The 27,669-nt window shown below is 41.1% G+C and overlaps 1 protein-coding gene across 26 annotated transcripts in view; it reads right to left on the bottom strand.

Annotated features, from left to right (window-relative positions):
* BNC2 (basonuclin zinc finger protein 2) overlaps positions 1-27,669 on the bottom strand; it is a 454,605-nt gene that overhangs the window by 246,194 nt on the left and 180,742 nt on the right. For 20 of the 26 annotated variants that reach the window (XM_062208177.1, XM_062208178.1, XM_062208176.1 and 17 more), the window contains one exon: positions 19,082-19,165. The exons of the other annotated variants lie outside the window; for them this stretch is intronic. In XM_062208177.1, coding sequence (XP_062064161.1) covers positions 19,082-19,165 — 84 coding nt within the window. The remainder of the gene's footprint in view (positions 1-19,081; positions 19,166-27,669) is intronic. 26 annotated transcript variants of the gene reach the window in all.

Here is a 27,669-nt window from a genome sequence, read left to right as displayed (position 1 = left end):
AAAAGACAGTGAAAATGTTTCATTAAAGGAAATAAGCAACTTAAATACACATGGACAAATGAGTACTGACCAATAATTTCAATTATCTGAATGCTACAGTGCAACTGACAATTGCAGTAAACAATAGCTTAGATACTTTGGCAATTAAGTATTTGGCAAATAAGAAACGATAGATCAGCTTTCCTTACAGAGATCTGCTGGGTGATTCTGCAGCTCAATACCTTAACACATATCCAGCTGATCTAATATGCTACCTTGGCCCAAATGTAGTAACCGACCAGCAAGTGTACCTGATTTGTTGCAGGTATAAACTATAATAAACACTAGTCTATTCAAAGATTTGCACATTTTTGAGGGGATATATATCCATTTCAAAAAATTCTCATATTTTGGGGGAGTTGTATCTATTTCACTTACATACAATCAGTATAAAACAATCTAAATAGATTATTTGCTTGATTTTTTTGGATATTTTGAGTTTACAGTCATAAAACACACAAACACATATGTACACACACAAATATTCATGAACTAGTACTAGAGTGGTTATTTTCCTCTGACAGAAATTTCAAGCCAACAAGAACATTGTAGGTTTCTTGTTTACATTGAAGTGCTAAGTACTAATTTCAGAGGCCACACCACACACACATCAAGTTAAGGTCATGAAACGGCTATCACTAGAATACATGCTTTGGTTGTTTTCTCCAGGAATGGTAATGAGATGTGGTGATCTACCTTCTTCAGCCAAGTACTCCTTTTTAATAATAGCATCCATTTATCAAACAGCTAACCAACATTTGGAGTGCTGTCTATGTTTATTCAAGGGGTTTTTCCCTTTGCAAATCTAACTAGCCCATACAAGAATAAAATCCATAATCAAGCTCTTGTTGGTTCCATGCTCCACTCAATGGAGATAGGCAGTACAAACAACCAAAGTATTGTTACTGAACAAGATAATCAATAACTCAGTTAATTGAAAATTAACAGCAGGACTTTCTTCTCAGTGCCAACTGTAGTCATTTGAGGTAGTCACCTTCAACAGCCCAAGAAGGAGGCTGATTCTCAATTCATAGGAAGTGAGTTTTATCTGAGCAAATAGTACTTCCAACTTCCCATCAACATAATTAAATCAAATGAGATGTTTTGTGTTTTTGTGACATTCTATTTTCTCTTATCCTACATGGAGTATTATTTAGATACAATCAAACAAAAAATGCTTTGAAACCAAAACAAACATTTATCAAATCCTTAATATGGAATGCAAAAAGAAAGGTGTATTTCAGGCTTACACAGAGAGAAAGCAAAATAGTGACTTATTTGTTTGTTTGTTTTTTTTTAAATAGTGACTTATTTGAGAACCTACAATGTGCAGGGCACTGTTATATACAACATGAACACAATTTGATTCTTACCCTCAAGGAAAGCATTTTTTGAGCTAAGCTTTTATATATATATATATATTTTTTTTCTCCAGTCTGTTTGCCACAGAAAAATTCTGTTCAAATACGTGACTAAAACTGTATTCCCTGTGTGAATTCTTCCTTGCTTTGTCTGTCCTCTGTGACCCCAGAGTACAAAGATCAGCATGTTTCACCTTCATTCACTCGCTCATCAAGCAATTATTAGGCACCTTCCTTCTCTGTGCCAGTTCTAATCACGGGCACAGAGACACTGAAGATGAACAGGTCTTAGCCAATCCCTTGAGGAGATCACAGTACACTTCTAACAAGTTGTTTAGCACAGAGCACGGATTCCACGGAGACACCAGCTTATTTTTATTCATCTTTGTATTGCCAGGTGACACATTATGGGAGCTCAGGACATTAATTCAGTGCCCTATGAAAAGGTCCTTAGAAGAGAAACCAGAATACCAGATTGTGACTGCAGTTTGCCATTATGACACTTGGGACCACCCTTCATCAAACAATGAAGTGGCTGTCCCTGACCTAGGTGATCTTAGGGTCAACATGAGTGAATATTCTGATTCCAAAGTAAGAGGGCTAAACTTATTTAACAAATGCAGGATATGCTTTAAACAAGTTTAAATCCATCTAAGCTCTGATTAGTTCAATGACTAGGCCTGGGCTGGAATCACATCTTGAAACATTATTGTAACTGGTACTGTGGAATTTACTTTGTGATTTTGATTTATTGAATTCTTTTCTTGTCTCCCCTTACCCATAGATGTATAATTTGGGTCTGCTGTATTCTTTCAAAGGAAGAATTGGCAGGGTGGTGGCTGTTACTTAGGATAAGTGTGTAATCTCTTTGACTTTCTCTTGTTGGGCAAACTGCCCAGTGAATATCAATTTTTTTTAAAGCTACAAATATGGTTTTAATAGATTCACAGATTAAATTATTAGAATTCAGAGCACGTCTCTCCCAGGGTGAGCAAATAATTCACAACAATCCATGTGGATGCAAAATAGATGACAATGGATCAATCTGTATGTGAGTAAGTTGACATAGTGGTTTACTGCTTCTCCTACCTCTCCAGACCCCTCCCCCCAACTCACAGGCAATTTTCATATGAAGAAAAATGCCTCAGTCTATGGGAGTTCAAATTAGTCATAATACCCACTTTGGGGACTTGGGAAGACTTACTGTAAATCAGCTACTCAGGAACCACATTTGACATATTTTGGTTATAGTGTCACAATATGTTGCCTAATACTGTGCATATTGATTGGACCTTGGAATTATAATGGAAAGCAACTGCCATACATTGAAAGTGACCAACCACAAGATAGAAAATTGTTCCTGAAGAGCCCACAAACGGAATAATGGTCTTTATAATCTAAAACCCTTAGCCTGTAGATGGTATACTCTATCACATCCTTAGGTTGCATTTTTCCCCAAAGGTGCTAAGGCATCTTAACCTCAAATCATCCACCTGTCCAACAGAAAGTTCTGGAGAGAAAACTGAATTCTTTCTCTATTAAAGAGTGCTGCCTATTCTGAAGTAGAGCAAAGGATCAAATCAAAACAACTTTGCACCAGATAACAATATAATAACTATAAATTCATATTAAAATCTGCTTCTCTGTTGTTTCTCTCACCTACTCTTTTACCTTTTTTTTAAAAAAAAAAAGCTATAATAATTTATTGAGGGAATTATAGTGCAGTGGATTTCATTTGTATGAGATCACGTCCATGTTCCTGTACAGAGAACTGTTTCCTTCCCCCCTAAAATATCATTCCTACAAGGAATAGTTCTTAAGAAACACGAACATCAGAAGAAATTAACACAGAGAAAGAAATTTAAGACCAATTCACACACTTATAAAAAGCAAAAGGTATGAGAGGCTTTAACAGCAGCTTTGAATGGATGGCAGGAAACTGATGCTATTTCATCTCTTCTGCATGATCCATGATAATGGTTACAACCTTATGATTCTAGACCAAGGCTCCAGTAAAAATATGTAACTATAATAACATAATATTTATAATAATTGTATAACTCGATGGAAACAAACTCTTCTGTCAGATAAGTACTGAAAGGATACATAATGTTTTAATCCCACTGAGTAGTAGGTTTTAGTTTTTCCTAAAATTCTTCTCTAAATCTTCACTAATCTATCATGTGTCATGGCTTAATGGGAGCATTAACTACACCTATTGGGGTTCCTAAGACCATTTGCAAAACTGCAGTGAAGATCTGGGTTTACTTTTGAAGGTCTGAAAGAGCCAAATCACCCTGTGGCAAAATTCTGCTAAATAATTCTGTTTCTAAGAAGAATATTGAGAACACGTAGAAAGCTAACAACTCTTACCTCTGCCACTAAATCAAGGACACAGAAAATAAGTGGGATGATGCCTGTAAATGTCTTACATGCTTCTGTTTGGCTAAGCAACAGACTCATGTCAACAAAAGGCAGTGCATTACCTATTCTACATCACTTTAGTCATAGTAGTGAATGACTAAAATTATTGAAGACAATGCAAAGAACCCTTTCAAATAGCAAAGTGGTGGCAAAGGCATCCTTGAACTCATCTGAGAAGCACAGTACAACAAATAAGGAAATCAGAACAACAAACAGCAAATATCACAGAGCTCGAAAGGCTTCCATTGCAAAACCAAAACTAATATACATGTTCCTACAGACAACTAAAGTCTCTCCCTATTGAGCCACATTGACCAACTTCCCCCATTTATAGCTAAATAGCACCTCACCCTGAGCATGCCCCATGTGTCTTACTCTTCCTGACAACCTAGAAGATGTGCACACACAAGACAGAAATGTGGGGAGTTGATGCTCAGATACCACACTGATTGATGAAAAAGGAGAGCCAGTGGGCAAGCATGCCCCCCATTTATGACTGGGGAAATACAGTCACAGAGTACCTGAGAAGTCCACAGTGAAAGAATCAGCACCCATCAGTAGCCGTACTGACCACCTCAGTAAATCATTTTTCAGTTGGGCTTCCCCAGGCCGTCATTCCTATTCTGATATCTTTCCCTAAACAAAGTACCTTCATGGATACCACTGTGTGAATCTGTCTGCAAGAGGACCCAGGCTGGGTCAGCCCCCAGATGACATCCTAGATGAACAGATGCAACAATGTCTGGTTGGATCAGAATGGAGAGAGGGATGAGGCGGGTGACATGATTTACAGCAAAAAGGAAAGGATAGGCTGGTGCCGCGGCTCACTAGGCTAATCCTCTGCCTGCGGCGCTGGCACACCGGGTTCTAGTCCCGGTCGGGGTGCCAGATTCTGTCCCGGTTGCTCCTCTTCTTGTCCAGCTCTCTGCTGTGGCCAGGGAGTGCAGTGGAGGATGGCCCAAGTGCTTGGGCCCTGTACCCACATGGGAGACCAGGATAAGCACCTGGCTCCCGCCTTTGGATCAGCGCGGTACGCCAGCTGCAGCGCGCCAGCCGCAGTGGCCATTGTGGGGTGAACCAACGGTAAAGGAAGACCTTTCTCTCTGTCTCTCTCTCTCTCACTGTCCACTCTGCCTGTCAAAAAAAAAAAAAAAAAAAAGAAAGGATAAAGGATAAAAAGGGAGGAACCAGGACAGCACAACAAGGCTGTTCTTCCCACCCAGAAGCACAGTGGCCTAAGGAGAAGCCACACTTAATAGGGAAACTCTAAAGAATGTCACTTGTAACCTTTCCACAGTCAGCTTTTTCCATTACCACTAGGGCTTGCTTTGACAAAGGGTCAGCAGACCACATGCCAGAGTTTTTATCAGATCTGGTCGTATGCATCACTGCCAGCTGAAAATGGACACGTGCCCTCACACTGTTTCTTCAGTTCACTGAAACCCGCTTCCCATCAGATCTGAGAAGCAGGCTCTGGTTAGCAAGCAGAAGAGAGAACCTACCCAGTGCTAGTCCCCTCTCAAACCCGAAGGTGTCCTGCTCCACCACGTGCCTGAACTCTAGTCAGAAGATCCCCTGATTTTAATACCCATTTGACAAGTGTTGTCCTGAAAGGCTTCAAGGAAACAGACCCAAACTCCATCAAATATATTTGCACAGCTCAACAGTGACTGAAAATCCAAGTTGCATAATCCAGAACAGAGCCAAGTGTAACAGGGAAAAAGTATCCATACACGTATTGTGAGGTTGTCTTACGCCAGAGCTTCTCTCATTAAGCAAACTCTGAACAAATCGCTCATGGGTGATTGGTCTGAAATCTTTTAGTGGTTACTGATTCATAAAACCACATAAATAATACATACTTTGCTAACAGCCAGGGATGTTGCTATGGCATCACGGATCATCACTGCTGAAACAGTGAGACCTGTGGCTCTCCTACAGAGAAGAGACAAAAACTTTTTAAAATTACACATCCAAATATCCGATTTATCAGACTGAAATGTTCAGCATCAACACAGACCAAGATTCAGCATCAACACAGACCAAGAAAGAAGCAACAAATCTTCAATGTTCAGGACGAAATGAAATCATGAATGAGATTTTATGGTATCACATTCATAACCCATCCATATGCTAAGGCATAGGTTCTGTTCTATGAAATTCTATAGGAATGACAAATTTTAGTCATCAGACACCATCCATAAAAGATCTTACAAAAGGGAATGACCTATGACATTTTATTTCTGTAAATGATTAAATTAGGGGCCAGTGTGGTGGCACAGCAGGTAAAAGCTGCAGCCTGTGATGGCCAGCATCCCATATGGACACTGGTTCAAATCCAAGCTGATCCACTTCCAATCCAGCTCCCTGTTAACATGTCTGGGAAAGCAACAGAGGATGGCCCAAGTGTTTGGATCTCAGCATCCTCATGGAAGATTGAAAAGAAGCTCCTGGCTCTTGGCTTTGGCCTGGATCAACCCTAGCTATTGCAGCCATGTGGAAAGTGAACCAGCAGATGGAAGATGAAGATATCTCTTTGTCCTCCCTCTGCCCCCAACATAACTTTTCCTTTCAAATAAATAAAATAAATCTTTGTAAAATGATTAAGTTATTGGGCGCCATTACCAAATTCTGTTGAAGAATAAAAGATTGCCGTGGAATAGATAAGCAATTTGAGAGCATGGTGAAGAAAATGTACATTTCTGTTTTCCCAAAAGCAAAGTTTTCATTTTGGAACAGAAAGAAACCAACTTTGTGAAATCAGGGAGGAGACAGGGAAACTAGGCAGAATAAAACAATACTAAGCAAAAGTTCTGCAATCAAAACCTAAGACACTAACAATTTTCCTCTGCATGAGGATTCTTGCTTAGTTTTTAGTTTTGTTTTTTTTTTTCTTAACATGTTTCTGTTTTCTGTTCTCCAGGTAACAGAAGTACATTCAATTGCATACAAAAGACAAGAAATGGTCCTTACAGATGTTAGACACAGATTTAAATGACTAATAGTTAGAAACATATTTCCTTTGCACATCAAAAGAAAAGAAAGACTTTGTTTAGGAAATTCCTACCGGCTTCATTTGTAAGTAAAATTTGATCTTTATTTGAGACCAGTAGCACAACACAGTTTAGCTGCAAGACAGCAGGTAGTTCTTATAATGAACTTTGCACAGTTTTGTAAAAATAGTATCTGAAGGCAGTTCTTTTTTCTCGGGTCAGAAGATGAGTGGTTAAAAAAGAATAAAAAGCTCAGGGAACATTCAGAGATAAAAAGTAAAAAGCCAGCCAACCCACAAACTGAGGGGGGTAGGCGGAAACATTCTTGCTAATTAAAATTTCCAGTTCCTATGGTCTTCTATATACACACATCCCAGTCAAGAAAGACCTGCAGGATCAGACCTGTACCCAGAAAAAGTATACCATCATCACATTAATTGTATTATTACTTCATAATGCTAGCCAGCCAGGTTTACACAGAAGAGATTAAATAACAAGATAACCTTATAAACAATGCTCATTTCATCAGTGTACCAAATAAGTCTGATTTATATCATTGACTGTTCCTCTAATTAATTTATGCATCCACATGCTTTAATTTATACAGACAGACACCTACACTGGGATGGGGAGAGCTATGTTTTCAATGTCTTGAACTTTGAGATGGGTTCATGTTTAGTCTTCCCAATGTTGCTGTTTGAGTTCCCCCACACTTCAAAAATGAAGTGACGGTTAACATACCTTGCATTAAGGCTGAAGCCTGCAGAGAGAAAATATTTTATCAAACTCAATACCTATGTCTCCTGCCAACTTTTTTATATGTTTAATTTTAGTTGGTATAGCTTTACCCAAGCTGGCAACTAGAACTGTTCATTCCTAAGTTCTGAACCTCCTCTTAACCAATATTCTACTCAGAGCCTTTTGAATGTAAAAGTTCACCTAGTATTACAGGATAATTTTTTTTTCTTTTTTGACAGGCAGAGTGGACAGTGAGAAAGAGAGAGACAGAGAGAAAGGTCTTCCTTTTTGCCGTTGGTTCACCCTCCAATGGCCGCTTCGGCCGGCGCATCTCGCTGATCCGACGGCAGGAGCCAGGTGCTTCTCCTGGTCTCCCATGGGGTGCAAGGCCCAAGCACTTGGGCCATCCTCCACTGCACTCCCTGGCCACAGCAGAGAGCTGGCCTGGAAGAGGGGCAACCGGGACAGAATCCAGTGCCCCGACCGGGACTAGAACCCGGTGTGCCGGCACCGCAAGGCGGAGGATTAGCCTATTGAGCCACAGCGTCGGCCTACAGAATGAATTTTAACCCCCTGTGTTTTAATGCAGTTGCTAGTGAGTTGGTGGGGGGAGGGAGTGTCAACTAATGTTAGAAAATATATGACTTTTACTAACACTGTGGGTTTGGAGAGCATTTTAAAACTGTACTCCAGGATGCTGGTTTGCAACATCAAGTTCCACTAGTAAACAGTTAGAAATGGGGAAATTCCAGAGATGAAGGAAAGTTCAACTCATCCCAATGTCTTAACAAGGATGACAAAAACAACATCTCTGAATACAGACCCACATACAATACACTCTCAATGACGTCATGGGAATGCCAGCACTCCCTTAAAACCCTTGAAAAATAACACTGTAATGGAGTATCCTGGTGTCAGGATTATTTTAGTTTAGTCATTTTACAACTCCCAAGGATAGTTTCAATGTGGGTATGAGGATGTCTGTTTACTTTTTCAATAAGGCAAGCAAAAAGGTTTTTACTTGTCTTTTACATAACTTTTATTTATGTACTTGATTAATGTTTATTTGCAGGACCTAAATACAATAACAGATGTCAGCCATATTATCTGTTTCTGATTATCAACTCCTAGAGGGCAGAGACCCTAACTGCATAGCTCTCTCTTTATAGGATGCAAACACAGTTCCATACCCAAAAAGGTACTTAAGGGTAGTTTTTATAATAACAATGATTTCAAGGGCACTTGGTTTGCTAATACACTCTGTGAATCTCCACTAGCATCCCCTTATCATGAGAGAGCCCCACTTTTCTGTCCTGAACAAGACCTAAATTCTATATTACTAATTGACATGAGAAAGATAACAGCCAGACCCAAATATCATACTTCTTCACATTTAATAAGTGCATTTTACACATTACATAGGAGGATTTGTCATTTTCCTGAGAGAACATGCTAAGACCTCCCTACAGCACCTACAAATACAGCCCCTTTGCATTTTACACACACACACACACACACACCCCTCTTTAATGAAGTATGACAGATTGCTGCATTCTCTATTTACATTCACTTGGAACACATCAACAAGGGACAAATTGAATTAATAATTTAATGTAGCAAGAGAAAATCCTAAACATCTCTATACAACACTTATTAAACTCTAAAGGCAAAGAAACCAGTAAATAGTATTTTAATGGCCTTAGAATAATAGAAAAGGACAATGTTTTACAAAATGTATCACCATAGATAACTCTTATAAAATTTCTGGGCCTCAGTTTCAAAATCTGTAAAAGGACCACACTGCGTTATATAACTTCAGATCATTTCCACATTTAAGTTTTGGAACTATATGAAAAACCACTGAGTCCTACAGAATCAACATACAAAATCAGATTCCATTATCTTCTCAAACAAAAGGTTTTTCTTTTGTGAGGGTGAGTACTATGTGTTCCTGATGTAAATTATTGATTGTGACTACCTCTAGCAAGATACACAAACAGAATGCCACTAATTATTCTTAGATATATAAATATATATCCACAATATATCCATATAAGATATATGTGTTTGTATATACAAATCCATGCACATGTACATAGCCCCCAAACAAACAAGTAATTCTCTTGATTCGAGCCAAGGATTAAAACACTTCCTGTTTTTCTCCCTTTTCTTCCTTCTATGATACTGTTCTTGTTATGGCTTAGGAACTTATATAAAGTAAACATAAGCATCTTACTGAACATTTCATATATTAACAGTGGCAATTCCAACATGAACAGCTTATGTTCAGATGGTCATCGGAAATCTACATCACATTCTCTCCTAGCAACACTGGTACTGAACAGGGAATGCAGAACACAGTTGGGTCCTCAGGCAGTTCAACCAAAAGTTTATTTAGTCCGTAATGTACCTAAAACACTGAACTAAATGTATAGGAATCCACAAACTTAATGTGATTTAAGCAGCCAAAGTAGAACAACAGGAGTGAAATAATAATGAAGGTCTTGAAAATACACAAAGGCATCCAGTTCACACCCCACCAAGATTTTTAAAAGGGGGGAAAATCCCTTAAGTCCATAAACTGTTTTTCCCCTAGTTTTTACAAATACACTTCCAAAAGAAAACCTCAAGCAACAGGTAAACATATGCTCATTTTCTTATTTGTTTTGAGAAACAAATAGAGAAAGCAAAGTAAAGACAAAAAGAAAAACATATCTCTTATGGTCACCATAAATTCCTTTTTTTAGGGGAAAGTATAAAATTATCTTAAATTGAATATTTCAATTGTCAAGATGGAGGAATTTTCAGGAAAAAAAATTCCTAAGTTTATTCTGCTTATACACTAGAAGCTAGAAAAAAAAAATACATCTAACGATAATGCATTCAGTATTAACTACATGCACTAGGCAGAATGCCTTATACACTTTCAGACACTATCTTCTTCAATCCTTCTGACAGAGCTAGGAGGCACTGAAAAACTTCCAGTTCTATCACTGAAAATACAATTCAATGATAAACACACACAGAAGAAATATTCTAAGTACTGGCTACTCCTTCCTTAAGACTTCAAAAGCAAGCCTAAAGTTAGGAAACCCAAGTGTTTCAATCTGAATGTCTTCTTCCTATGACAGGAGTACAAAGTAGATGGTAACCCAGAGCCACAAACTTCTGGCTGACTTTCACCAATAATTCCATTCAGCAGGAATCCAAGTTAAGGCGGGGAATACAATGAGTATTCTAGATTCCTTGTTTTAAAAAATATTAACCCAGGTTCATTCACACCCTTTAAAAAAGAATCCACCTATGGCCACACAACTTTATGTCAAAATGCAATGTAAACTTTCTAATTTTACTAATTAATAAATATTGGATATCCCTTCATTATTAGCAGGAAATCTAAGGCAATAAACGGAAACACAATTACAGTTCACGTCCACGGAGGATGGAGAAGGAGACCTGGCTGAAAGGAGAGACAAATGTAAAAATAAAAATTTTAAAGTGAGAACAATGGAAAGGGAAAAGAAAACATGGAGAAAGAAATGGGAAGAAATAGAGGAGACATACAATTAGGAAAAGAGAAAGGCAATGGGGTAGCCAAGGGATGGAGGAAGCAAACGGAGATAAAATATTAGTAGTGAATCGGCTCTTGTCCAGAGCTTGCCAGAGCTCCTGACCACAGCCTGTATCTGTTTTCTGACAGACGGATTACCTCTTTGATGATTTTTTAAAATGTTTTCTGTATCTAAGCAGTCTCATTTTATTTTTCCAATTCATGTTTATGTTTAAATAAATGTTCAAGTTTGACAATTTTGCTATGTGTAGAGGAATGACTTACTTTAGAAATGTACTGTGGAACCTATACACCATTGCTCAGTTTAGTGCACAAAACCTCAGAGCTGCCCCAACATTCCAAACCCCACAGTCTGTCCTTTGTGAAGAAATTGAGGCTTCCCCTTTCCATAGGGCCTGAAATCTGCATCTGAAACCAGTGTTCACTGATGCCAAAGAGCCTTAAAGATAATGCTCATTTGCTTGAGGACTAATCCATCACCCAAGATCTCTGTCTTAATCACAAGCAAATAACACCAACGTGGATGTGCCCCAAGTGTCCAGGCGACATCCATAGTTGGGCATCAGAAAGAAACTGCTCTCCTACCAGCAATTTGTGTGCACTGCAAAGGCAAAGAATGCAGTACTCACAGCCAGACTCTTAGAGTAGTGAGGTGTGTGACAGTTCAGCCTGCACTCCCGGCCCCCTTACCTGCCTCCTTCTGCCCATCCAGCTACCCATCCTCTGCGTGCACAAGGACATATTTCCTAAATACCATAAGAATTCTTTCACACAGAAATTCACCAAATATTATAGCACTTTCGATAGATTGATCCTACAAACTGTAACTCTGTGAAGTGGTTCTACACGATGTCATCACTACACGCAACTTGTTTCATTTACAGTATCTGTTTCACTTCTACTCATGAGCTAATATAATTCAATTTTTTTTAACTGCACACAGGCTGCTAGACACATGTGCATGGCAAATGGAATCTGAACTTAGCTTAACAGCCTCATTTATTCCTGATGGTTTAAATTATTTCATCACAATTAATGACACCCCCTCAGCTTCCTGTGCAGCGCTGCCAGATGTTCCGAGACCACAAAGCCGCTGTCTTCTTTGACGGCTGGTGACAAGTTGTCCTCTGAAGGACGTTCCCTAGGTGCACCGGCCGGATGACACCTCCACTGCTCAGCACCTCTCTGCCTCCCAGAGTCACCATGGTGAGAGCAGGCAGGAAGGCTGCAGCAACGGGCAAATGCATTTGCGAGGGCAAATTATGTGAAGTGATCTAAACTCGGAGGAACTTGGCTCCTGCCACAGGAGTTCCTAACCTTGTTGTTTTATGAAAGAGCCCTTTGCCTCCAACTTCCCAATCGCTGGCATGAACTGAGGGCCTAGGGTGGTGTCAATCCCAGGGGAATGTCAAAAAACAGGAATAATACAGACTTTTCCACAGAGACCTTGTTGGTCATTGATCATTTTGCAGTGGGGCTGTTGTTTCAACTTAACCCCCTGTCATGACCATCGTCCCGTTTTTTGAGTGAACAGTGTGAAAGGATGGTCTTCAGCCGTCTTTCACAGTCAATCACAACGTCCAACAGAATCGCACAACACGTTGGAAACCTGCGGTACATATTTGCATGCCCCTTACTTGGGCTTAGCAGGATTTATTCTTTTCAGGGGTTTTGGCTTTGTTTTTTTTTTGGTCTCTGTTGTTAGGTTTTGCTGATGGCTATTGCTTTATTGAAAACCAGACTTCACACGTTCCCTATTTTGATTCCGAATGGGCACAGCTTTTACCTTAACAACAACAAAAAACCTTATTTTTTTCTCAGGGCAGAAGTTGAGAAATAGTAAACTCCTCATTTGAATTCCATGTAAAAATACAAATGCACATACTCACCAGTAGTAGCTTAAGAAGGTAGCAGGAATAGTAAACACGCCAGCAGCTTTCCAATAAGAATCCAATACTACAGATCTAATTTGGAAAGCATTTCCATAAACTGGAGAACATGTGGCAGACATTTTATGGATTATTTTTTAAACGTTTTTAAAAAAATGCTGATCTTATTCAGGGAATAAGGGGCCTTTTCGTTTGCCAAAAAGCGTAATAGGAAAACAGAAAGGCCACCTGTGTCAGCCCACCCTATAGTACGAACATGAGCTATAAGAGCATTTTGGAAAATATTTTCAAACTGAGACGAGGAAAAAAAATCAATATCTATACAGAGCCCAAGCAGATGCAAAAGGCTTCTGTGTGTGTTCGTGATTATGTGTGTGGCCTGCATGGGCTAATTTCACACACCCCCGAAGCTGAGTGTACTTTCTCTTTTATGTGCTACTTGTGGTTAAAACTGGGGCCTTATCCACATCAATTTTGACAATGGACACAAACGCTGGATCAACAAATCAAGCCAAACAAGTTGAATTTCCCCCTCACACACATACAAGGCTTTTTAAATCCTAAATGACCGCTGAATTTATCTAGATGCGCCACAATAGATATCTTAACAGTTGCCTCTTAACGTGACTTCTTGGGAAGCCCTATGAAGCCCACAGCCTAGTGTAGATCAGAGCTGAGGCCCTCCGTGGGGAGGTGGAACGGGGGCATGCCTGCAGCTAGCAGACAATAGGAAACTCTTAGCACTCCCAGAGTTACATCAAATTTTCCACGGACCAAAACTTACACGAAGAGTTCAATTACTGAGAGGTAGATAAGTAAAATAAACAACTAATTTCATACAGTGAAGTGGGAAGAGCATCATATGGTCCTCATTCTGTTGTCTCCAAACACTCTATCGGAGGAGGAAAAGGAGCTGCGTAAACTTTAAACTCTCATGTAGGGATGTATTGCTTGTGTGTCCCTGGCAGATGTGGAAAGGAGATGAAATGGGCAAGGGAGAATCAAATATCCCATCGCTGCAGGTTTGCTGGGGGAAAGCACTGCAAAGATCTCACATCTGGCAATCATTTGTCAATAGCTGGAAAGAGAACGGCAGGAAACTTTCTGGCTCTTGGAGAAGATGAAAAGACAAAAACCATGTGTCACACACACACACACACACACAGTCACTCTGAAATGGTACAATGACTACTACACTTATCCTCCTCCCTGCACCCCCGCCCCAGCTTTAATGATCTTCAGATATACTCTACTCCATGGTCAAAAACATGCAGTCACTTGACTTGTTAAAGCTGCAGTGTATGTACATTTTTCAAATAAACCCCAGGGCTGATGTTAGAAAATCAAAATCAGTCAAGCATAGACCGCCTGGTACTTTGGGCAGGAATCCTTGCGGTTTAGTCAATAAACAGAATCTGAATGAAAGACACCACAGTAACTAGACAGTAACGTTTTGAACACTTCTTAACCTGAAAGAGGGGATTGGGGGTTGGTGCCCTGGTGACCAGGAATGGAAGGGTACCAGTCCACTTAGGTCATCCTACCTGTGACACAACTCTGGCACAAGTTCATCATCACACACACATGTGCACGCGCACAAACACACACACACACACACACACGAGGGGGTGAACTTACAACTTGGGTGGATGATGAAGATGGATTTGGGGAGAAAACAGATTTTGCTCCTTAAGCAGTAATTATACACATTTTAATAAGGTAGTCAGAGAAACCTCAGATTCTGTTTAGAACATATTGGTGTTAACAATATAGAGAATTTGCCGGCTTTGTTACAAGTTCATAAAAATGACCAGCTTTGCCCCAGTAGGTTTATCATGTAATAAAAAGTTTTCAAAGACCCTACACAAAATTAATATGTTAATTAACTTCTCCAAAATCACAGGAAATTAAATGTATTCATGGTGATCGATAGACTTCAACGGGCAGCTTTTGGTTCACCCTTTCGTTGTATTTAACTAGCAGTGGCCGCCAAGCTGGTCTCTGTGATTCCTTACGTGAATGCTGCAGGTTGTTTAATAACCTGGCAAATTCACAGTAGCTTGTCAAATTATTACAGGAACAGTGTCATCACTAAACAAGCCTGATCACGGTTAATTACAATGCAGACCAGAGAGCAGCCACAATTGTTCATTAATTACAGGAAGCACCTCATTTAAATTTTATGGAAATTTACACTTGCACCCCGGTATGTCTGGAAAAAAAAAGCGAACCTTCATGCATTCACAGAAGAAAAGAGTCTGTGGTTTATGAAACATCACAGTAAACTGTGTCTAATATGGCACTGAAATATTGGTTCATTATTTACTCTAATTTTCTAAGCACTTCAATGGTGAAAAATATCAAGTCAAACCTCACAGTGTGGATTCCCAACCAAGAAAAAGAAGTGTGCTGAGTGAAATGTAACAACTTAATACAGAGGAGACACAGGCTAAGAAATGCACCATTTCTCTGATTAAAAATAAAATATTCACCAGCAATTAAGGGAGATCTCAACTAGAATAACCATTTCCTAGAAGGTAATTGTCTAAGAACATTTTGCAATTCCTTGCTGCTATATGTCAGTGAACCTCCCCAGCTAAAGAGTACCCACTTTCATACTACTTCAAAAGCTACTCAGGAAAATAAAGAGAGAGAGAGTGACTCAAAGTCTTGATTTTCAGCTATTATTCTAAATCAGGTGTATTAACACAAAAATATGACAGATGCCCTTGTAAAAGTCAAGTCCAACAAAGACTTAAAGGATGACAGTCACTCAAAGATTCATCCATCCATGGAAGAGTACTGTGGATCTTTTAACTATTAAATCATGAAGTTTCTAAGGAATCTGAAATGTTAGGGTTAAAAGACAAGGGTTCAAAATGAACTTGGGAGCAGGAAGGAGTTCTACCAGTTGCAAGAACACATCAACAAAAAGACCAAAGTAAACCAGGTAAGAGCATGTGTGTCTAAACAAAAATCCTTGTTTAAAAAAAGAATACAAACAAATCATGGCTCCTGAACCAGAGTGTAGAGGAGGCTACTCTTAGAACCAAAGAGACCAAAGAGCAAATCCTCTAGTGATCAAATGTCTGACCCTGGGGGAAAGCTAGCAGGATGGTACATGGCCCTGGCAAGTCCTGGTGTGAGTTCCTACAGCACAGAGCTGGACTAAAAAGTGAAAAATGGCTTAACCCCTAGTGCATGCAAATGTGCACACACACACACTTACACACACACTAAGCAGGATAAATGCCATGGCAAGAATGAAAACAGTTTAAGCTTTAAAAAAAAAAAAAACACTCCTAGAATTATTAGCTGGTTAAGAATATATTAGGTGTCAAGTTTATTATGACTGACATAATAGGGGTATGTACTAGTGTTTCTAAAATGTATAGGAGTTATATTTAGGAAGGAAGAAGAAAAACAGGAAGAGAGGAAGAAACAGTTTAAGTGGATTCCAGTTAATTACCAATTCACCACTTTTATTTATTTGAAAGGTGGGGGGAGAGAGAGAGAGAGAGAGAGAGAGAGAGAGAGACAGACTTGTTGATTGATTTTCCATCTACTGGTTCACTTGCCAAATACCCACAACAGCTGGGCCCACGCCAGGCAGAAGCTAGGAGCCAATAACTCAAACTGTGTCTCCTACATGGGTGGCAGGGACCCAACTACTTGAACCATCCCACCTGCTGCCTCCCAGGGTGCACACTGGAAGTGGAGACAACACTTGAACAAGACACTCCAATACAGGATGCGGGCATCTTAACCATCATGCCGAATGCCTGCCCCAGCTGATGATCTTTTAACAGCTTCAATCTTTCTACTCAGTGCACCACAATGGTGCTACAAGATGAGGTATCCAATGTATACTTTCATTACTTCGGCCAGGAACTTGGTCTTTGCATGGTCCATGTTAAACTGTCAACATCACCCTCTATTGACTTAACAACCAGAGTTTCACTGAAACTTGTAAATATACATTTTTATCCTTTGGTAAGTCAAAATAATGTGTTTCATGGGTATTTCACAGTTTTATTTCACACACTAACATCTGTAAAACCACTTCTTGTTGCATTGTGACACAAGGTTTAAACAAAGATTAGCCAACAATCACCCATAACCTAACAACCTAACAACCGTTCCAGGCAATGTGCTTGAAGAACATCATTTGCCCTACCCAAAGAAGCCTCTGGTATAAAAACTCTTCCATCATGGCATTTATGTGTCACATGCAAGCTATTAGCTTTCTACAACCAGGAAATCCATGATCATGGCTCATGTGTGTCACACCTGCTTTTCTGTTCTATCACAGCCATCCACCACCCAGACAGTATATCAGCTTGGGGCACAGCGGTGTGCAGGTGGTCTTCCCTAGGCCAAGAGCAGGTGTGCAAGAGATGCTGTACCCTTCAACGCTATAAAAATGGAAACCTCCCCCAACGGCCTCTTCCCACTGTGAAGAAGTCAATTTTTAAAACTGTTCTTTCTCTTCTCACACGGATATCTATATCAGTAAAAATGGTTTAAAACAGAGCTTGATCTACTCATCCCATAAGCCTGAAAATTTCAAAAATGATGCCAAATGGAGGTCCTAAAAAGCACAAAATTATGAGTTTACTCGTGCCAAGGAATGTCATCCACACTGAAACATCAGCCTCTGTCTTTGTATCAGCATACACACCCCTTAAATAGTAAAAGGTAAATGGGCAGCTGGCCTCCTGGCACAGGCTGCTGTTTGTGACACCAACATCCTTATTGGAGCAACGGTTCAAGTCCCAGTTGCTCCACTTCCAATTCAGCTCCCCATAAATGCACTTGGGAAAATAGCAGGTGATGGTCCAAGGACTTGAGCCCCTGTTTCCCATGTGAGAGAGCAAGAAGGAGTTCCAGGCTCCTGGATTCTGCCTGGCCCAGTCCTGGTTGTTTTTGTAGAGTGAACCAGCAGATGGCAGGTCGATCCCTCACTCTCACTCGCTCCCTCCTCTCTATTGCTCTTTCAAATAAATAGATATTTTTCAAAAATAAATAAAAGGTAAATAGAAAGGGAAACATATCTGTAGCCAAGAGATCATATCCATGTTTTTAATTTGTTATACATAAAACTGCTTTTAATGCCTCAAGACCACGCAAAATGAAGTAGACTCCAAGCCAACACTTCTACAAAAAAATGTACTTTGCACAAGTCTCCCATGCTTATTGTTAAATTCTCTTTTCTAGGCCGGCGCCGCGGCTCAATAGGCTAATCCTCCACCTAGCGGCGCCAGCACACCTGGTTCTAGTCCTGGTTGGGGCACTGATCCTGTCCCGGTTGCCCCTCTTCCAGGCCAGCTCTCTGCTGTGGCCAGGGAGTGCAGTGGAGGATGGCCCAAGTGCTTGGGCCCTGCACCCCATGGGAAACCAGCAGAAGCACCTGGCTCCTGCCATCGGATCAGCGTGGTGCGCCGGCCGCAGCACACTACCGCGGCGGCCATTGGAGGGTGAACCAATGGCAAAAAGGAAGACCTTTCTCTCTATCTCTCTCACTGTCCACTCTGCCTGTCAAAAAAAAAATTCTCTTTTCTTTTAAAGCACCCCATTGGATAGCTGCTGTTGTCCTGAGCTTGGAGACCACAACACAGGCAACACGACTTACTCCTTCTGATGCCCATGTTAGCACAGGGTAGTTAAGACTTTAACGCTGGTATTTAGTATGTGCCTGTTCTGTGCCAGGCCTTGTGCTAATACAATAATTTTTTTTTTTTTTTTATAAATCTCTGTTTCAGGGACAAGAAAGCAAGAGTTACTTAGTCACATCAAAAGGGTCCCACATTGTATCAATCCAGGGAGTCAATCTTTGGAGACCCCGTCTTGGCTATCACAGTATATATTTCTTGAATGAATAAAACAATCTCTAGTTGCAGACAAATCATCCTGAAAAAGACCTTTTGCTGCACATGTGTGACACTGGTGCCTCCTTTGCACCTGCAGCAATGATTGTTCCTAAAGGTACTGATACACCAGCATGGCCTTCAGGCACTACTGTGTCTGCCACACCACCCACAGCTGATAAAACAATAAGACTCCAACCTGGACTTCCAGCCTCTGGTCTGGCTCCTCCAGGTTTGGGCAAAAGTCTGCACCCAGCACTCTGCCAGCACATGCCAGTGGAACCTGAGGGAATACGGCCAGGTTAGAAGCTGGGTTTGAAGGCTGCTAAGAACTGCACAGTCACATTTGACCCAGGCAGAAGCAGGGGCCTCCCAACTGCAGTTCTGATACAGGCCATTGTGGCTTGACATGAGTGTCAAATACATTGTAAATATATTTACAAACAAAGTTTATTGACCACCAAAAGGTAACTTCCAAGAAGAAAAGATCCACATATATCTGTTCCCTCTTGTGCCTAAAGCATGTAGCACAGAGTAGGCATTTACTAAGTATTTTTTGACAGAATGGGAGGGGGGTAAGAGGTGGGGGGTGGGAAGGCAGAAACAATGGAAGGGAGGAAATGAGTGAAAAGGCAAAGACTAGCTCTGCTAGATGTTGTTCACACATTTTTTCCTTTAATTTTCACCTGCAGAAATTAAGAAAACTGCATTCAATGATGCCTGAAGTTTTTCCAAATATATTTTTCCTGTTCTTTTGTAGGCTAGCACAGGGTAAGGGCTGGAGCAGGGAGCTGGTAACTAACTCCAGGCCTCCCACATGGGTGGCAAGAACCAATCACTTGAGCCATCACCACTGCTTCCTAGGGTCTGCATTGGCAGGAAACTGGAGTAGGAAACCAAAGCTGGAACTTGAACTCAAGCACTCTAATGTGAGATGCAGGCATCTCAACCAGCGTCTTTTCTTTCTTTAATTAATTTATTTGAAAGGCAGAGTTACAGAGAGGGAGAGGGAGAGGAAGAGAGGGAGGAAGAGAGGAAGGGAGAGAGAGGGAGAGAGGGAAAAGGAGAGAAAGAGAGAGAGAGAGAGAGAGAGATCTTCCATCCGCTGGTTTACTCCTCAAATGGCCACAACAGCTAGACCTCTGATGATCTGAAGCCAGGATCCTGGAGCTTCTTCCGGTCTCCTACATGGATATAGGGATCCAAGGACTTGGACCATCTTCCACTACTTTCCCAGGTCATAGCAGAGAGCAGGATCGGAAGTGGAGCAGCCAGGACTCAAACTAGCATCCATATAGGATGCTGGCACCGCAGGTGGTGGCTTTACCCACTATGTCACAACACCAGCACCTCAATCAGTGTCTTAACCATGAGGCAAATGCTCATCCCAAGAATGCTATTTTATAAGTCTGTTCTAATTTTAAAAAATAAAAAGCAGCTGTAATTTAATGTTTTTCTTTTTTTAATTTTATTTTATTATTATTTTTTGACAGGCAGAGTGGACAGTGAGAGAGAGAGAGACAGAGAGAAAGGTCTTCCTTTACTGTTGGTTCACCCTCCAATGGCCACCACGGCTGGCACGTTGCAGCTGGCGCACCACGCTGATCTGAAGGCAGGAGCCAGGAGCTTCTCCTGGTCTCCCATACTGGTGTAGGGCCCAAGCATTTGGGCCATCCTCCACTGCACTCCCAGGCCACAGCAGAGAGCTGGACTGGAAGAGGGGCAACTAGGACAGAATCCGGCACCCCAACCAGGACTAGAACCAGGTGTGCCGGCACCGCAAGGCGGAGGATTAGCCTATTGAGCCGTGGTGCCAGCTTGAATGTTTTTCTACATCTAGAATTCTACCCTGAAGGCTACTAAGATTCCCTTTCCTTTTTTTTTTTCTTTTGTTAAAGATTTATTTATTTAAAAGGCAGAGTTACAGAGAGAGAGAGAGGGAGAGACAGAGAGACAACGAGATCTTCCATATGCTGGTCCACTCCCCAAATGGCTTCAATAGCTGGAGCTGGGCTGGTCCAAGACCAAGAGTCAGGAGCTTCTTCTGGATCTCCCATGTGGTTACAGGGGCCCAAGGTTTTGGGTCATCCTCTGTAGCCTTCCCAGGCAAATTAGCAGGGAGTTGGATGGGAAGTGGAGCAGCTGCAACTTGAACTGGAGCCCAAATGGGATGCTGGTGATGCAGTCTTTACCTGATATGCCACAACTCTGCCCCCCTAAGATTTCCTTTCAAAACCAAGTTAAAGGGCTGGCGCTCTGGCGTGGCAGGTAAAGCTGCCGCTTGCAGTGCTGACATCACATATAGGCACTGGTTCGAGTCCTGGATGTTCTACTTCTGAATCAGCTCTCTGCTATGGCCTGGAAAGGAAGTAGAAGATGGCCCGAGTCCTTGGGCTCTTGCAGCTGCATGAGAGACCCAGAAGAAACTCCTGGCTTCAGATCAGTACACCTTTAACCATTGTGGCCAACTGGGGAGTGAACCAGCAGATGGAAGACCTCTCTCTCTCTGCCTCTCCTTCTCTCTGTAACTCTGACTTTCATATAAATAAATAAATCTTTCCAAAAAAACAAGTTATATACTATAATTGGTCAATATCATCCCTAAATATTGCCCACTACTTGCATATTTCATTTCAAATTTTAAAATAAATTAAAAAGGATCTACATTCCATCAAAACCTATTCTTTTAATTTAAAAAAATCTAAATATTATTATTTCCCAGTACATTCTACTTTCATAATCATATATCTGTTCCATAAGTACAAGAATCTTAGCACTGTACATCAACTAAGCATCATCACATCTGTCCTTTTCTTTCCCTATTAAAATATTCTTTTGGTATTTCTTTTCGGTAGATTTTTAAAATTCCAATTAAGAACATCTGTGCTAATCCATTCTCTTTGTTCAGAGATCAGCTTTCAGCCAAGCATGTAGCCTCAGAAGGTGTTTCCCCTCTTTCTTTTGACCCACAAATTAGTTTGACTTTGCAAACTTAAACAAATTTCAATAAACTCTACTTTGCAGGTTCACAAGTGAGTTTCAATAATATAAAAGGGCACTCAGTCAACTTTTCTAACATTTTTGGGGCCCAACTCTTTCATTCTTTTCAATTTTCCTATTCTTTCTTCCTTCCTTTGTCCATAAGGTGAAATGGAGAGAATATCATCTGTCATAGAAGTTAATAACCACAGGGCCAGTGCTGTGATGTAGGGAGTTAAGCCTCGATGTGCACTGCCAGCATCCTGAATGCTCTACTTCCAATCCAGCTCCCTGCTGATGTGCCTGGGAAAGCAGCAGAGGAGGATGTGGGCCCCTGCACCCACGTGCGAGAAGCAGAAGCAGCTCCTGGCTTTGGATCAGCAAAGCTCTGGCCATTGTGGTCATCTGGGGAGTGAACCAGCAGATGGAAGACCTCTCTCTCTCTCTCTCCCCCTGTCTCTCTTTCTGCTTCTGCTTCTCTGCAATTCTGCCTTTCAAATAAATAAATAAATCTTTAAAACAAATTGAAAAGTGAGAAGAGCAGAGACGGCGCACATTTTGTTGTGTCACACACAGGAATAATGCTAGTTCCAGCTCTCAGCTGACAGATGGAGGGGCACTAATGAGTTCTGCTGCAGTCATTCTCCCAGGGGAGCAATACAGGCAAGGGGGAGAAAAATCAATCTTAGAATATTCCATATCAAAAGGAAACTCCCCAAAACATCTTCCTATCCTTCAATAAATGTGACTACTCCAATGATAGAAAGAGATTCCATAAGACAGTATGTTACATTGCACATTCAGTGTGAACAATACCACAGTTTATGTGCACAAAACAGATTCCTACTTACCTTAATAGCATTTGGCTATGTCACAAATACTAAGTTTTTCATTCCTTTTTATCCTCACAGTCACAGAATGCACTTTATAAACACTCTCAAGAGGAAAGGAGAAAGTTAAACAACTACAATTACATTCAATTACAACTTCAGACACTGAGAAACACACAGCTTCTGCAAGAAAACAAAAAGGTCTGTGTAAGTTTGGAGGAAGCGGTGGCAAGCCACCGGTATGTCCCAACAATCCACATTGCAAAAGGAACAAGCAGGGAAGTGGATGGCGTTCTCAAGTTTAGAATCTGAGATTTTCTGAATGGAAAAACATCCAAAAGAATCCATGAAAGTGGGCTCTCATATTTTTAAGGATAGGAAATTGAGATACAAACCAGAAAGTGCATATTGAACTAAGGGTACACCAACAATACCTCTCCCCCAACCCCATCCACCACAATCTGTGTCATCAATGATCAGATAGGGACATTGCTTAAAAAGAAAAGGCAAGTCATATCTCCTCCCTAATTCACATACCAAGGAAAACCCAAAGGATAAAAAAGCTGATAATTAGTTGAAATTTGGCACATCTCAGTCCATCTTTTAACTGAGAAGCCTCTGAAGTAAGCCAGCTATCGATAAGTGATCAAATGACTGACAGAAGCGGCAGACATAACTGTCTTAACTCCTTATTGTTACTCCATTGTAAGTGAACCTAATAAAATTTGGAATGTACCTAACCACTGTTTGTCATATAAATTTTACACTGATTGGAGGAATCCCATCTTATCCACTTTGCTTCATCCTGGCACTTCGTGTCTGATTCAATGCCATACTCTAAGACACAGTTCTTCAGTGATTTGCACAAAATGTTCACAGCAATTAAGGCCATGGGAACTTTTCACTCTGACTCCTTTTGCATCTTTGGACATTTTGCTTTCAAAGCAATGAAAGAATCATGAAAGCTAAAAACAAAGACAAATACTGAATGGATCAGCTAGTATTTCTCAACTGTTTGCCACAGGTTTAATTCTGGGCGGGTAATAGTCCAGAACTGATCTAACTTTCACCCTGCTGGTGCTGTAGCAGGAAGCCTGGGCCTTGAAAGGGACGTGCTGCAGTCCCTCGAGTCCAATCTACTCTCCTGTCCGTACCTCAAAGGAATCATGGTGTGTGAGAAAGCTATTTACAACTTACTTTAAGTATAATCAGCAGAAACAAAAGATATGACAACCAGCATAAAGGCTTCTTGCTCTCCTCCCGGGAGAGTTCAGCAAGGGAGGGCCAGTGGGCATTCACTTCGGTGTCAAAAGGGCTCCCAGAAAACACATCTTCTGTGGGGCAGAGAGGAAGTGTGGCAGGCTTCCCACACACATAGACACACACAGGCACACACTCACACATACACTCGTTCTTTGTTTACTGACAATGCATATGAAAACTGTTAGGGAACAGTTTTCTGAACAGAAGACAGAAAAACCCCACACAGTAAACAGCAAGTATTGCTCAAAATACATGAATTTGAATGGGAGTGGGAGGCGGGTGAAAGCAAAGGGACAGAAAGAAAGGGAAAATGATTACTTAGGAAAAGAAGCAAGTTACCAAGAAAAGGGATCCTGGAGTCAGGGAATGCCTCCTGGCCAGCCAGGGCTGAGAGGAACTCAATTTCACTTTTAAACACTAAACAGTTGGGTGCACGCTTGCCTGACAGGCACCATGAAAGCCACAGCCTGACTTCCACGTCAGTTCAAGGCTCTTCCATTTAGCCGGCGACAGACCCAGCTCGGTTCTGAAGCACTCCATGTGTGTTGGTAGCTAAAGTTAGGCTGTGCGGAAAGGGTGAGGGAAGTGATCAGAAGCACATGGAGAAGAATGGGTACATAAAGTTGTTTTTACAGAGATAATCAGAAAAAAATGTCCCATCCCAGGCCACAGGGACACTGCTGTATAAAAGCAGTCCCATCTCAAGCCAGAGGAAGCCCTTGTAGAACCTCAACCTCATTTCAGTAGTGACACAATGCCAAGCAGCCGGAGGAAAAATCACTCAGATAACAAAGAGTTCAGGAAGACCGCTAAGTGAAATGGACTTGATAATAAGCCAGCCAGAAGCCCCCGTGAGAAAGAACAGGAAAAAAATAAACAAACAAATTAACACTGTGAAGGTGAAGATACACTCTAAACACACTGCGGCAAAATGAACGAATATAAAAACTGAAGAACAGCATCTGGGCTACGTGGCAGGTACACAGTTAACTTCTATCTTAACTGCTCAGCCTACAAGTTAACTAGAGGACAGCATTCCAAGCTTAAACTTTCTCTATCATGGAACCCCAGCCTAAGGGTTGGAAGAATCAAATTGATGCTCATAGAACCTAATGCAGCAGAATAAATCAAAAAGCAACTGGTGAGTTAAAACAGTTTTTATCCATTTTTTAATTACAAATGGCCAGAAATACTAGTAGAGTATTACTCATTTTTGTAGGGGTCTTAAAGAGGCAGGAACATAATAAGGAAGGGAGATTTGTTACAGGAAAAGAACTGAGTAGGACAGGGTGTAGTGACAGAGGGGAACACAGAACCTGGCAGAGTCATCCCGGAACGATAAACAGGACCGGGAAAAGAGAAGGGGAAGGGGAGGAGATCAACCAGCATGCAACTGTCCACCGACAGGTGGACAGCCAGAGAAGATGGCCCGGAGCAGAGGAGGGTGTGGGCACACACCACGTCCCAGGAGCCGGGAGCTATGTAAACGAGGTTCACTCTCATCCTCCAGAGCTGATTCTCTTGAGTGAGCTGCTGAAGAACACAGCCCTGGGCTCTGTGATACGAGCAACCTCTGCAGCTACAATTACAGGAGATTTTCACAGGCACAAACAACAACAAAAATACCTTGTTTTTATTCTACAAGATACGGGATAAAAGGTAAAAAGCTCTCTTCCCTGGTGACACTCTGAAGAGCCTAATGGACCATGAGTAATACTAAAATTACATAGAATCATTCTTACACAGTGCTCAAAGGGCTTTACACATAATATTTATTAATTCCCACACCAGACAAGGAAAGAGGGGCAGGAATTTCCATTGCACTCTTTTTAAACAAGAACATGGATGCCTATCCCTAGGGTATTCTTCCACACTTCATAAAATGGACAAGCAAGATTAAGAGAAAAGTTCTCTCAACTACTATGCCAGTGCTTTTCTAGAAAAACTTTCTATCATTTGACATAGTGCCCTTCCTTCCTACAATTCCTGTTTTATTTGGATTTTAGCATTGAAGAAAAGTGAGAATGACACCATTTTTGCCTGTGATATGGATGAACTTTATATTAAAAAAGAAAATTCAGAAGTAGATTCTTTTAAATTGGTTTGCAATGAATCTTAACTTGGCATTAAAATGGTGAAAATCACCATTTGTTGTTGCTTATTGTCAAGTACATTGTCAAGTCTGACAACTGACATTAAATGAAATTTGAATTACGTTTAGATATCCTTAGGCTACCTTTTGTCCTCAGGTTTAACTGTACCTATCTTCAAGTCAGATAACATCAAAATAATTCTAGTTTGGGAGTTAGACCACTGCTTAAACCCCAGCCATAGTATTTTGTGCAGTCAGTCACACACACCTTTTCAGTGCCCCGTTCTTACGTCTGTAAAATGGGAATAATTTGATCTAGTGTGCTGGGCTGAGATGGCTGAAGAAAAAGACATCTGTAAAGCACCCAATTAAGCATCTAGTAGGTACACAGCGTATCAGTAAATGCTACTTTCCCTCCACACAAATCTGGCTGAAGTGGCACCATTGTACACCACTCCCATAAGGGCTGAGAAGCTTAACACACTGAGGGAAGAATTCAGAGGAGATGAACGCAAGCAATCATGTTAAAGAAAAACTAGGAGCAATGGGAGAAATTAAAGATACATGCATATTCGATTAGGCTTGCCTAGGATCCCAGTCAATCACTTGCTTCCTCACATGCTGTGTGGAACAAGAATGTAAAGATGTGTCTGGACTCAGAGGGGCTGAGTGTTTTAAAGTCTTAATTAGAGAAACAGCAGGAAGTGGCACCCATCTGACCCTCCTGCATTAGCACCCTTCACAATTAAGATATAAGGCAATTTTAAATGAATTTATTTGAAAGGCAGAAGCAGATAAAGAGAGAGAGAGAGATCTTCCCCTTGCTGGTTCATTCTCCAAATGCCTACAAAAGCCAGGTCTAAAGCCAGGAGCCAAGAATTCAATCCAAGTCTCTCACATGAGCAGCAAGGAGCAAACTACTTGAGCCATCACCTGCTACCTCCCAGGATGCATAATAGCAGGAAAGTAGAATCAGGAAAGAGTCAGAACTTGAACCCAGGCATTCCAATAGAGAATGCAGGCATCCCAGGTGGCATCTTAACCACTGCACCAAATGCCTATCAACCACAAGGCGATTCTCCGAGTTCTTTTTTATGACAGTGACAGCTTGATTTATGAATTTAAGAAGCTAAGGAGCTTCCAGGGCACATGGGTGAACAAAACCTGAAGAAAGCCATCCCTCTGCAGGAGAGGCAGTGGACTGACTACTCCACAGCCATCAAGTGAGCTGATGAGGAGCATTCGAGTCTGAGCATCAATAGATTACCAAAAAAAGAATCGGTGAGGCAAAGGCTTTCTAAACGATAATTTAGCTTTAGCAGAGATATGACTAAAAGAAGTGAGGAAAGAAGGAAGGAGCACACAACAGGGCATGTGACTGAGATCCCCCTAATTCCCATTCTGTAGGAGAGGGGAAGCATCAAAGAACAAAATGTGCAAGCAACCGAAGTAGCAGTGGAATGGCCAACTCCACAGGTGCTGCAAACCTAAGAAGGATATGACCTGGGGACAGACATTAACGTTAGCATTTACCCAGAAAGCACTATAGAAAGAAAAATCCAAGTCCTTGCAGACTCAGCTCCCTTCCATGGCATTCCACAGTGATCAATAATTAAAGTTGGG

The sequence above is a fragment of the Lepus europaeus genome, chromosome 12, assembly GCF_033115175.1.
Source record: "Lepus europaeus isolate LE1 chromosome 12, mLepTim1.pri, whole genome shotgun sequence".
NCBI lineage: Eukaryota > Metazoa > Chordata > Mammalia > Lagomorpha > Leporidae > Lepus > Lepus europaeus.
The sequence above is the reverse complement of the archived record's forward strand: the minus strand, read 5'-3'. Positions and strand labels throughout refer to the sequence as shown.